Raw genomic sequence first — 13,461 nt, forward strand, 5'->3', positions numbered from 1 at the left:
AGCAAGGAAAACAATCAGATAAAGGGAACGGGAGCTAGAAAAATATGAAGTTTGTATGGTACTCAGTAAGAAATACAGATTAATAATTTTAATACATATAATTATAGCTATTTTCTCAAGAATTCTCTAAATTACCAGAAGCTTTTACGTGTTCCAATGAGTACATCATCAGTTAAATTTTGATAAGATACCTTAAGTAATGCCACCAGTATGAAATAACTTATTAGAATTTAAACAGGTAAAATTTCAAGCCCAGCAGAAGTGAAATATATTAGAATGTTGTAAATGTATATAACAGCTATTGTGTATAGTCAATTTAAAAGAAAAATTGATATAGTTTAACAGATTACTGTAAATGTCCAAACTTTTGAGATGGTTTAATGCGACAACCCCTTCACCCTTGAAATTGAAGCCACTGGAGAGATGCATTCCTCCTCTGCCTGCCTACCCCACTGTTGTGACTGCAAGCTCAAATTCACTGCTTGACGTGAGATTAAAGCCCGGCAAACCTAGGGGGATTTACAGTATCCCATGTGGTTGTTTCTTCAAAAAAGACACTCATCCAGGCACTCCAGACAGACCGATCGCCTGCTGATGTTCTTTCTGCACAAGCAAGCCAGCACAATGATGATAATCACCACCAGGACAGCCACACCAATACCAATGCCTAATAAGCAACACAAGACAAAGTTTTCAATTTGAATAGTTACGTTGAACTATGTCACTTTCAAGTTTTGAATTTGATAGCACAAAAAGTGTTTCCTCAGTCTGTAATTCTAAATACTAAATGTAATACAAAACTTGGGATTTACGATTTGGTAACATAAAAGAATTATGGATTAAGTCATCTGAGCATCCACATCACATCAAAATATATACATAAAGTTTGATATAATATTAATATCAGTCATTTGTTTGAATGGATATTGATAATATCTAAAAAGTTGCAGCAAGACTTATGAAACTGTTGAAAAATAGGCGACAGTTTACATATGATAAACAAATTTTCCCTTTTTACATCTTAGTAAATGCCTCTCACCTGCCCCAATCAGGCCAATAGCCTACAAACGCATGTCCTACAAAACTAACTTGAAATAATTTTTGGTAGGGGAGGGGTTAGTCTGGTACATAGCTCCTGAGTTTTGTAACTGCTGGCATTGAATGATTGAGCCAGCGCTTACTATGATATGGAGGACGTTACCTCGGCTAGTGAGGGGTATAACACATTATACAGTGTACAGAAACAACAGAGTGAATTTGTAGTAAGTTCTTGTCTTGTATTTACCTATGCCAGTCCAGTCTGTCCCTGTAGCAGGAGGATCAGTTGGTAGGTAGGTGGTTACATTGGCCATCAGATTTGAGACTGTCGACATTTTTGTTATGTAGCTTTGCTAGACTGCAACAAGAAGAAGAAATTCTGAAACGTCTGTGGTGATTGATTAGCTTATTTTAGAATTCTATTATTTGAATTTTATACATTCAAGTACAATTATTGTTGCGCTGTATACGTACAGCAAGGCCACATTGTATGATAAACCTGTGATAAAGGCAGCAGAATAATGGGGAGCTAACCTATTTTTCAGCATATGGACCACTAACTTTTCCTTATGAAACGCTTAATGTAATAACTTTTCAGCATATTGTATGGCAAATTTTGATGGCAGACAAAACTAGATTTAGTAACATACAAATTGTTTTATCTAATAAACTATCAAGGGCAACAGCCCCAAGGGGTGTTGCCCTCATAATTTTCACCACGAGCTCCGAGTCATTCGGTATATGTAGCTCTGGGGACATCTAAAAATAAGAACCCAGTGAAATGCCATTTCCTGCATTTTGGGGGTAGATTTTGCTTGCAGACTATTAAAGCTAAATTTAATAACATAACTGAAGGTTAGAGAAAAAGATTTTTGATTGCAACAACTGGCACACGCCCACATATTTTCACCATGTCGTCTGGAGTGCCTGAGGCACATTGAGCCATTGTATTAGTGGAGAGCTACTACTGGTCCAGAGAAATTTTGAAATCTGGACCCTCTGAAAAGTAAAATGCCATCTCCTGCATTTTGAGGGACAAATTTTGCTGGCAGAAGACGCAAAATCTAGTGAGATTTCTATTACAGAAAAAGATTTTTGAGGGCAATGACCCACGCCCCCAAGATACTTTTACTAGTAATGTTGTCGTGACTGCCTCTAGGCGCTAGTCGTCACAAGGGGAGAGGTCCAGAGAAAGTTTGAAATCTGGACCCCCTTACATTCCATTTCCTGCAGTTTCTGGGGCAAATTTTGACAGTATACTAGCTTAAGGTTTAATGAAATTTCTATTAGAAAAGAATACACAAGGGTCACAGCTTGATTTGGGGGGGGGGGGGAGCAGTGATGCTGTAACTGAACCACTGAAAGTTTCAGAGAGCACACTAAAGTTATCAAATTTCCATGCCAAAAGACGGAATGTTCAAATTTTTTTTTTTAAATTTCATCAGTTCAATACATGTACATTATTTAGATGTACTAGACTGCATGTAACTATTCAACATTAGTGAAAAATCATTAATTTTTTTTATAAAGTAGATGTCATTAAATAGCTTGGTTTTAAAAACGTACTTAAACTTAAATGACATAATGCATTGGGTGGAAAAACGGGATCCTCTTTTAGCAAATATCTTGTATGTGTTTTTGACCAAGCTAATTAACGTTACATTCTTCTCATGAAACTATGTCCTAACTTGCTACATGTACGGAACTCTTGTTTGTGATATCAATACAAATCTTATAAATTAAATGTAGTAGTAAACCACAATAAGGCACAGGTAATACTGACTCAGAGGTAATCCACTTGAATGATATCCTGAAACTTGTGAACAGTCATAAATTAAAGAAGCTGAACTTTCTTACCGTCTGTGGGTGCATACAGTTTTCCACCAGTGTGTGCTTTGAGGTCACAGGTTGAGTAATTAATAAGGTGTGGTGCTATGATAATGTTAAATTTATCCTAAACCTGTTAGACCACCAGTAGTGTTCATTATGGAGGGTTAGGTAAGAGAATGACCTTTGTTTAGCTGAGTGAAATTATGTACAACCTTATGCTCAGTATGCTTCATAAATCATACAGAACAATATCATGACCCTCTGCTGTGAAAATAGTGTGACAAAGAACCCATCACACTTACCTAAAAAGAGTAGGGGTCCTTCCTGGTGTGAGTGGATTGATTAAATCAGTCGGGATAATTTTTTTATGCAGTTTGTAATCTTCAATGCAAACTTGGTGTGTTACACCTTAGGCCACACCAATTTAATTTCTTGGTTCACGGATTCGCTCTCTTCTATTTTTTGGAAATAAAAATAAAAATTACCACTCAGCAAATTTTCACCATAAATGAAACTATTCACCAACTTTCTGGCGTAGCAAACATAAAAACTGACACTACTTTTGTAATTTTCAATGAACAGGTGCTGTTACTGTACAGTAATAGTCTTTTGTACTTTTTTCAAGCTGAAAACTTTTTATTCTTTATGTTTTGGATTAGCCCTTACCTTTACCCCAACCATTTTACAATTTTTATTTTTATTTCGCCCTCTCGCTCCATATTTTTTATGAAAAAATCCGTGAACCAAGGAATTAAATTGGTGTGGCCTTACGGTGGTTTACCAGGTAAATTTTGTAATTTTACAAGCAATGTGAAACAAACAAAAACAACTACTCTGAGATAGGGATCTATTACATGTAGCTGTATTTTACATCTTTCTCTGTAGGAAAGATTGGTTTCATACCAAGTTACATGGTAGAAATTTGACTGCACCGCAAAACAATATATTCTATTCCAAGACCAAGGGATTTGATAACATCAGATCTAGAGCAAAAGGAATGATGGATTGGTTATCTTTGTTACAGCCCATCCATTCTCTTCTGGTTCCAGTTCACTCCTCTGATTGCTTCTATGCAAATGGCTACTAGATATCTCCAGAGTAATATTCGGTCCTCGTGTTCTGTGTTATGGTCTGTGCACAACTGGCATGTTTATACAAAAAAGCCTACTAGTAGAGTTTAATTCACTGTTACAGTTGAAAATGGCTATCGGCATTCACGGTGTCTTCCATCCGTGCCAAGTAGCCAGCCCAGCATCTGGATTGGAGTGTGCTGCGACTGTTAGCTTGCTTATATCCTGCCATTTGATGTCCATGATGGAGCAAAGACTTCACTGATGGAATCGTTCCAAGAGCTTTACTTGTCTCCGCTATAGAATCCAATTCTCAGATCCATAGAGAAGGGTGGTGACAATAGCTGCTTTGTAGAGCAGGATTTTGGTAGCCAGACGTAGTTCGTCGTTTTTCCAGACACGTTTCTATAGTCTAACAAATGCAGTGCTGGCTTTGGAAAGAGCACTATACTAAGACCAGTTTAAATAGAAGCTTAGTGGCTGCCGGCGACTAAGTAACATGAATGACGACTTAGGCAGTAAAGAGTGCGCTGTCCATCTATGACATAGAGGAGAGAAAGATGTTCAACCCTAAAATTTTTCAGAGTTACAGCGTGCGTGATGAGTCCTGAAGTCAGTGTCCCTGCCTCTAGATGTAGATCAAGAGGTTGGAAGTTTGACTCCTGGCTGTTGTCATTCAATGCACGCTACTGGAACTTAAGATGGGACGCTAAGCACTGGTCTACTGTTCATTATACTTGCTGAAAAGTCTCAGCTAGGGGAATCTCTGAATTACAATGAACCTATTCTGTACAATCATGTACATTATGTCTTCAGTAATATGACCAGTGGAAAAAGCTCTTCAGTGAATTAATTTTGCAAACTGATATTATCATGTTTTCCCCGACAGGGAAAACATTCAATGTTTTTGCTGGTGTGAGCTAATATGACTGCCATGACATGTAACTGTTTAAAAACCAAGAAAATGTAGGGTAGACAGAAACCAATAAAGCAATAGAATATTTTTTTATAATATATATGAATGTTTAGGGTACTCAAGGTGTACATTGTAGATGAGACATATGTTCTAAAGGTTATGCCATGATCACAAAGGTGAAAGTACAAATGATTTGAAACAAGCCCCTTGGGAAAAGGGTGTCCTGAATAATATATGTAAACAGAATGTATGCATGTGGCCTTTAGATCATGTGTTGTGACTCAGGTCAGGTGACCTTGGTACATTTATATTATAAGATGTTACTGGTAATGACTTTTGTCAAAGAGTTTAAAGAGTTTTATAAAAGTGAAACTCTGAATTATATCAGAAATTCGGAAAGGAGATTGGACAAGTCCATCGGCCAAATTGAAAGTGCCAAACTGCTGATCGGGCAATAATTGGATGTTCAGGACTGTGCCCGAGTGTGTAATTTTCGCACGCATGGGTGTGATTTTTCCACAGATACATGTACAATGTACAAGTGGGAAGACATCGGTCCACTAATTTGAATTAAAGGATTTCCTTGCTGCAGTAAAGATGCATTTGTATTGTCGGCCTGTGGAAAATTTGATTGTGCTAGTAGATTTGTCCAACCGCAGGAAATATACCACAGGGGTTCCTCATATGACACAACCAGATGGCATGCACTTTCATCACTTTTATGCTTCATTGGCGTGTGGCATGTATTTAACTCCCCTGAGAATTGACAGTGACACGTGATGTGTGTAATTCCTTGCCAAGTGTGATGCTGACACGCAGAGGTTAACACACACACTCTCTCTCTCTCTCTCTCTCTCTCTCTCTCTCTCACACACACACACACACGCACACGCACACATACACGCAAATACAAACACACACACAAACACACATGTGCGCGCACACACGCATACTAGTACACACACATACACTCAGAAACACACCCACTCACACACAGACACATCCACGCACACCCACACAGTCACACACATATACACACACACATACACACACATATGCACGTATACATACACACACAGACAGACATGCACGCACACACACGGACAGACATGCACACACACACACACACACACGCACACACACACATACGTGTGTACACTCACAATCAAGCACTCACAATCAAACACACACAGACACACAGACATACAAACACGTAAGGACTCCCTATGGGTTTGCCTGCTTCCCCAGTGTAGCAACCCAGATAATACCCCTGACCTTATTATGTACCCTTTGGTCTGGTTTGGGCAGGGGCATGTTCTACCCTGCAATACCTGTTCCATTATGTTATTTGTCCCATAATTTGCAACCTAAAGAGCATGTCACAATGCGTCACAATCACAAAATGTTTATTATGATCAGTCTATGGACATGCAGGGAGGTATTGTTTTCTGTCTAATGTGTGTGCGTCCATAATTATTTTAATATTTTGGAGTGACAGCTTTGAGACAGAAGAGGAATTAGGAAATGGACAGAATATAGTTAGGAATTCACAATAATGAATAAAGCAAGAAATCGGAGGTATGAAGTCTTTGATTTCTCATTACAGTATACTCTCCATTATGCAAAGGTCCTACTTTGCACAATCTGTATCCACTGTGAAGAATATTGAACCTTAACATTATGCTAGATGTTAATAACATTGTCTGTGAAGGCATTATCAGGCACTATGCTCAGCCTAGAATTAAATGTAAGTGTACACAGTGGTTAGTTGAATGTCCAAAAGAGACCTCTAGCAGGTAGAGTCGGTGTGACAGGCTCTATTTTTATCTTAAAGCCCAACTGAAGGCCCCAAATATATCTACCCTGTGGAACCCCAGGGTCTTCTATCCATTATGCCTGTTGGTAAGTGTGTCACTGCAATAGTCAATCATTCTTTGGATTTTGAATTGCGCTAGCTGCTTTTTACTCAAATGTTGGGTGAAATATAGCAAAGATGCAGACAAATTCTCCCATTGTGGTAGCTGCAAAATAGAAGAATTTCGTGTGTTAGCACAGTGGAGTAGTATGCTATTTGTGTGCAATAATTGTCCTATTTTTGTGCTCCTAGATGTTTTTTTCTGGAAGTCATTGCAATAAGTCATTGCCTCTTTCAATTTTTGAAATGAATAATTGACCTTTGAACCTCAGATACCCACCTGAAAATATGATGCTTGTCATCAGTAAAAACATGAAGCCTTTGGGTCAGTTGATATACTGGTGGTCAGTATAATGTTTAATATATAGTTCTCCAGTTCAGACATGTAGATATGATTCAACTACAATTTAACAAGAGTCTTTTAAAAGCTTTGAAAATATTAGTTGCATAATTCATGAATACTGTTACAGTTAATGTTTGCTGTGCATAAATTTTGTGGCATGGTTCAATTGAAAAATTTGCAAAATCTTCGAGTTTGCTGTTCAACCAGTTGACGATAGTTCACCTTTATTCGCGGGGTAACCTATATCCATTGTACCTAAAAAAAGGATATTTAGGGATATTACGTAGATGGATGGTGGTTTCAAATTGCATTTTGTTTTCTCAAAATAATGTAGTTTGAGACCATCATCCGCCGACTTGATATCCCAAAATAAACTGGTGTTAAATACAACGGATAAAGGTTACCCCGCGAATAAAGGTGAACTAGCGTTATATAAATGTAATGGAATTATGCTTAGTACCTGTTTGCAGGGGTGATAAGTGTGCCATCAAGCCTTGAACTTCATAGATGTTACAGATATTTAGAGATTTACAGTAGCCAACAACTGGTATGGGAATGATCCAATTATGGGGGTGTGATTAGTCTACTTAGGCTATTATTGTCAGATGTGAGTTATTTTTAGCCTTAAGAGTAATTCAGTTAAAGATGTTTGTATAAAATATGATATATAGCCAGATAGAAGAAAAGGTTTCTATCAATAAAACATGTAATATTTGGTGGGACAATGGTTGGCCATGCTTTATATGAAATGACAGATTATCATAAGCTCGTTGCTCCCAATCTATATGTTAATGCATTATGAATAGCACTGTGTATATGACTCCAATATTCAGTCCATATCTAGGTTCTATTTTAGAACTGTGAAATTTGATTACTCTAGTGCCGTTACATTGAGCCTAGTGATAATTTGTCCCCATTTAGCCATTTGGCAAGCTGTATTACTTGAAGTGAAGGAAATATCTTTGAAGTAATTGTGGAATTTTTACTGATTATTAGTCATATTCTCTTTACTGCATTCCACTCTGCTCAGTACAGTCCTTAAATCTATGGGGGCCTGCATCCCCTCTTTCTGTAAGACATAATCACAACGGTCTAATTTGGTATAATTTGTAATCAAACAGTTCTAATTCACCATAGAGCACAATCTGTGGTTAGCTGAATGCCTTTGGGATGTTTATGAGTCTACTGTAGTGTGGAATGAGTGCCGATGATTTTGCGCTATTCGTCAATGCACTTTAATCCCCCACAAAGACCACCATATACATGTGGGTCACACTCAGGTCCCCTCTAGCCATGCAGAATGCCAGAATGTTGTTAAGGCTTTTGTTAAGTGTTAACAGAACCATTAATTCTTGCAATATAATATGATCCCAGATACAGGGTATGTATATATATTAAAAAAGGGCTTGTCCTTTTGCAGGGCTCGAAATTCATTTTGGGGATTAGGTGCACTGGTGCACCCAGCTTTAAAAATTGGGTGCACCAAAAAAATTTTGGGTGCACCACTTAAATGCAAGTAGAATGTCAGAAAAACCTAATAATAAAACTCAGTTACAAGCTGTTAAATTCTTAAACAAGTAACACGACAGACATTTTATTATCTTTCTAACACTTAGATGTCAAGAATATGATGTATACTAGTATACTTTGATATCTTTACATACATAAGCCTATGAAAATATTTGGGTGCACCCTGTGCACCCACAGAAAATAATTGGGTGCACAGCTCTAATTTGGGGTGCACCTGGGTGCACATGCACCCAGTATTTCGAGCCCTGTTTTGGAACAAATTACTGAGTTTGTTGATTAGCATTTTGTGACCATTTTCAGAATCTTTAGATGCAGGGCAATTTCCTTAATGTTATTGTGGTGTGCGACCTAATTTTTGAAAATCTTCATTGTATGTGATACCTGTATTCCTGGTCTTTCTAATATGTCTCTTACTTGTTTTAGTCTATGTCAAATAAGTGCAGAATGATTGTATGATGACCCTTTGGAGTATCATTATTACCCGGTAGTGTCTGTGAAACCAGTTTTATGATTCCTGTTGCACTAAAATAGTTGGATGTACAATTTGGCTGTTATGATCATGATTTTGATAATACGTATTTCATTGCACAATAATTGTAGTGGAAACAATGCATGGCAAATTGCTATACCGCTCTCAACAACAAGTGTGAAATTCCATTTATTTTGACATATGGTATGCTATGCAACAGATTATGCAGATTTATTGCAACATTATGTTTGACCATAATAAATTCCAATTCTTATTTATGTCATGTTAGATTTAGAGGGATGTTGTGTTAGATTTTGTTGCATACATTTCTTAATAATGTTGTCTCATTTCATTTTTTATTTTCTATTTAATTAATCTCAATAACTTTACGTTAAAAAAATCTATATTCTATTTGCATTTTGTTATTTCATAATGTTTGACAGGGATATAATTTTCCTTGATACAGACCATAGCATGGAATCTGATGCATTTCTTAAAGAATGACCTTTTTAAATGAGGGTACATCAATGGAATCCTTTGCTTTTCTTTTCTTGAAGCATTTACAATTTAAAGATTGGTGTGCTGGTATGTGGTTACCATACCCGTCTATATTCTGCTTCTCACTATGGTATATGACAAACTGCTCATCACATTTGGTGCAATGTTTGGAATCACCCCCCTGTCAAGCATGGCCCCCATACTGTATACCCATATGGGTTGATAATGGCGAGTGAATAAATTATGATGATACCTTCAAATGAACCAATGGGTGGAGAGATTAGGGGAATGTTATTACAGCTAGTGTGTCCCCGGCCTATGTTGCCTTCTGGTGGTCAGGATTGTGAGGTTTTCTCCTGAACCAGCTAAGGACGGCGTCCATCCTTTTTGTTGTTGTGTAATCGTGTAAGTACGGCTTCATTATAGACATCTCAATACGTTCGTGTCTGAAAATAATGACCATGATAGATATAAGATACATTGTTGGTGATCTAGAGTGATTTTTTGGCTCTATTTTGGGTTGTAGGTTGTCCGTTAACATGAAATCTTCCATATCCTAGCCCCTATGGATGTGTAACGCTTGAGGTACATTTTGCACACTGCTATATCGTGGACCAGTGAACACCATGTATGGCTGAAACGGCCTCCATTGAAATACAGGATGTTGTTATGTTACATCACAAATACAGGCATACCTATACTAGTGAGGAATTTCTCACTTTGTGCTCTATATGTCAGCATTTTATAGCATGCATTTTTCAGTTGTGGCAGAGAGGTACAAAAAGGGATTGTTGGTTTTTAGATAGTTATGATTTGGACTTCCAATTTTGATATCATGTGAAGATACGGTGTTTATGGTCAATCGATAAATGCCGCACTGTATTAGCTCAGTGGGTTTAAGGCACTAAAGATGAGGGGAGTAATTGCATGCAGCATTTACTAAGGTTATGAATATTTACTCAGCACATAAATAGACAATGTTGACATTTTTTAGAATAATTAATATGGCCATTTCTTAATGTTTAGACAGAAAATTATACTATGTTTTACCATTCAAAACAATTTTCTAGTGCAAATGTGTAATCTGCAAATGATTATATTACACTGGAATTTACATAATTATCTTTCACGTTTTACCAATCAGTTCCTATGGCACAGGTTCCATGATCTATTATATTTTGTGAATAAGCCTTGTTAGGTTTGCAGGTCACAGGTAGATATATGTTTATTTATGGCCCAACCTATCATGTAGGGGAAGAACCCATTATATTCAGGCCCTGGGGAGTTATCAAAACAAACATTGACCTGGTAAATTTCTTCAAGGTTTTGTCATGAGAACATTATTTCATAATTTATCACAACTTTTTTTATCATGCTGGCATTTCTGGCTTATGTATTTGTCATGTTAGTGCTCATAAATTGAGCGTGATATTTTGCAGGATGTGAATTCCCCAGACACCGGTTAGCATAGAAAGCAATAGGTTGAATGTAGCATTTTAAAGGTTGCATTTTTGGTCAGTTGGCAGAGAGCATCAGACAAACTAATAGTGATAGGTTAATGATTTATAAGTTCTAGAAAGATAGGATTTTTTTTACATTCCAGAAGAAATGTTTGGACACCCCAGTTGCTATATTTTTTACTGGGTGGCTATGAGTATGAATTTTCAGTTGTAGATTTGAAAAAAAATGATTAAGAATTTATGTTTTAGAGTTAACTCGGATAGCATTAGCATCAATAAGAGAAAATTTTATATCATTTGAAATAATGTTTCAGAAATACATTCATTTCTTTTTACAATTTTAGTGTTTTTTTTTCATACCATCCTTTAGTGGTCTGTTTGCTTGGCGTGAAATTTGAACAGCAAATAATATATTGTCAGGAACATAAGTGTAAAAAGGGTGGAAGATCTATCCAGATTTGCTTTGTGTCATTTAGCCTACTTTTACCATCCTAATCAGAAGATCAGTCTCTCCAGAGCTTCTTTGGAATTGCCAGATGTAACCGCTGGCCTATGGCCATGCAAGTTCTATCTTGTAATACCATGGTATTGGGGATAACATCATTAGCTCTGATCCAATCATTGATCAGCCTTCATCATGGGGCAATGTCCCTATTGTGCCAAGCTATTTTCTTGCTTTTTTGTTTATGTCTTATGTGTTGCAAGCAGGGATATTTTGCTGTATATGCTCGAGCGTGTGTCTAGGTTATGGTACATGACCACAAGTAAGGCTAAATATGGACAAATTCCTATGCGGATAACTCTTGCCAGTATGCAAACAGTGTTTTTTGTTTCAGTGCCTGTGATGTGGATAGTTTCAGTACCAAGGACAGGCATGTTTGGTTGTGAGTGGACTGTGTTCAGCAACAATGACAGATGTGGTTATCTGTGTGTGGATGGTGTTTAGCAACAGGGATTAGGTATGTTTACCTGTGTGTGGATGGTGTTCAGCAACAGGGACGGGTATGTTTACCTGTGTGGATGGTGATTAGCAACAGGGATGGGTGTGTTTACCTGTGAGGATGGTGTTTAGCAATAGGGACAGGTATGTTTACCTGTGTGGATAGTGTTAAGCAATAGGGACAGGTATGTTTACCTGTGTGGATGTGTTTAGCAACAGGGACAGGTATGTTTACCTGTATGTGGATGGCATTTAGCACCAGGTACAGGTATGTTTACCTATGTATGATGGTATTCAGCACCAAGGACAGGTGGGTTACCTGTGTGTGGATTGTGTTCAGCACCAAGGACAGGTATATTTGCCTGTGAGTGGATGGTGTTCAGCAACAATGAGAGGTGTGGTTATCTGTAAGTGGATGGTGTTCAGCACTAGAAATAGGTGCTTTTACCTGTGTGTGGATGGTGTTCAGCACCAGGAATAGGTGCTTTTACCTGTGTGTGGATGGTGTTCAGCACCAGGAATAGATATTTTTATCTGTGTGAGGATGGTGTTCAGCACGAAGGACAGGTGCCTGTCTTTGCACTTCTCATTCGAACAGGTTCTAAAGTGACATGCTGTGTAGAGAAATGGAAAACTTGAATAAGTGTCTTATCTCTTTTTGCCCAATATACCAGTATTACAAATCTAAACAGTAAACTCTCTTGTTGATTCTACAGAAAATGAGATTGACGATCTCGAGATGCAGGTGATGCGATATAAGCCAGAGGGCATTGATGAGCTGGTACGCAACACCAAGTTCACCAAGAAGGAGCTCCAGATCATGTACAGGGGCTTCAAACAGGTTGGTGAAATGATGATCTGGTTTCATTACAGATATTCTACGGCCACGGTTATTTGATTTTTTATCTCTCGGATTTAAAAATAATACAATAAAAAAAGATCACAAACGTTCAGCATTCAACCCATTCAAATGACACAAACTGTTGGAACATGTGCTCACATGTTCCAACAATAACAATAACACATAGATGTTTCTAAATTGTTCTAAATAAAGAGATATTTGTACCGTTACTTTCCCAATGTTTCCAACATATCCTGATAGGTTCAAACATGTTCAAACTTTCATTTTCAATTGTTTGAACAATTTAGAACTTTCGTGACTGAAATATTCTTTTACTTAGAATAGTTCAAACTTAATACAAATATTATTTCAAAACCCTCTCGGTGACTCTGAATCGACTCTAGAAAATATTTAGAACATCACAATGATGTTATAAACAGTTCTAAACAGTTACTTATCACAATTATAAAGATTTCCAAGTTGTTGAAACAAAAGGCAAGAAACACCCTCTTGGTAATGTGGAATTGACTCTATCTTCTGTGTCCATTTTTTACAAGTCACTTAAATTATGACTACCATCACTTTAAGTTTGACTAAATTTTGGACTCATC

The 13,461-nt window shown here is 37.3% G+C and overlaps 1 protein-coding gene across 8 annotated transcripts in view; it reads left to right on the forward strand.

Moving 5' to 3' along the window:
• LOC118414587 (Kv channel-interacting protein 4-like) overlaps nucleotides 1-13,461 on the forward strand; it is a 62,612-nt gene that overhangs the window by 37,808 nt on the left and 11,343 nt on the right. For 6 of the 8 annotated variants that reach the window (XM_035818737.1, XM_035818736.1, XM_035818739.1 and 3 more), the window contains one exon: nucleotides 12,726-12,850. In XM_035818737.1, the coding sequence (XP_035674630.1) occupies nucleotides 12,726-12,850 (125 nt within the window). Of the gene's footprint in view, nucleotides 1-6,666; nucleotides 6,757-9,900; nucleotides 10,015-12,725; nucleotides 12,851-13,461 lie in introns of those variants that run through there. The other 2 variants (XM_035818742.1, XM_035818743.1) reach the window with 2 other exon arrangements.

The sequence above is a fragment of the Branchiostoma floridae genome, chromosome 4 (assembly GCF_000003815.2).
Source record: "Branchiostoma floridae strain S238N-H82 chromosome 4, Bfl_VNyyK, whole genome shotgun sequence".
NCBI lineage: Eukaryota > Metazoa > Chordata > Leptocardii > Amphioxiformes > Branchiostomatidae > Branchiostoma > Branchiostoma floridae.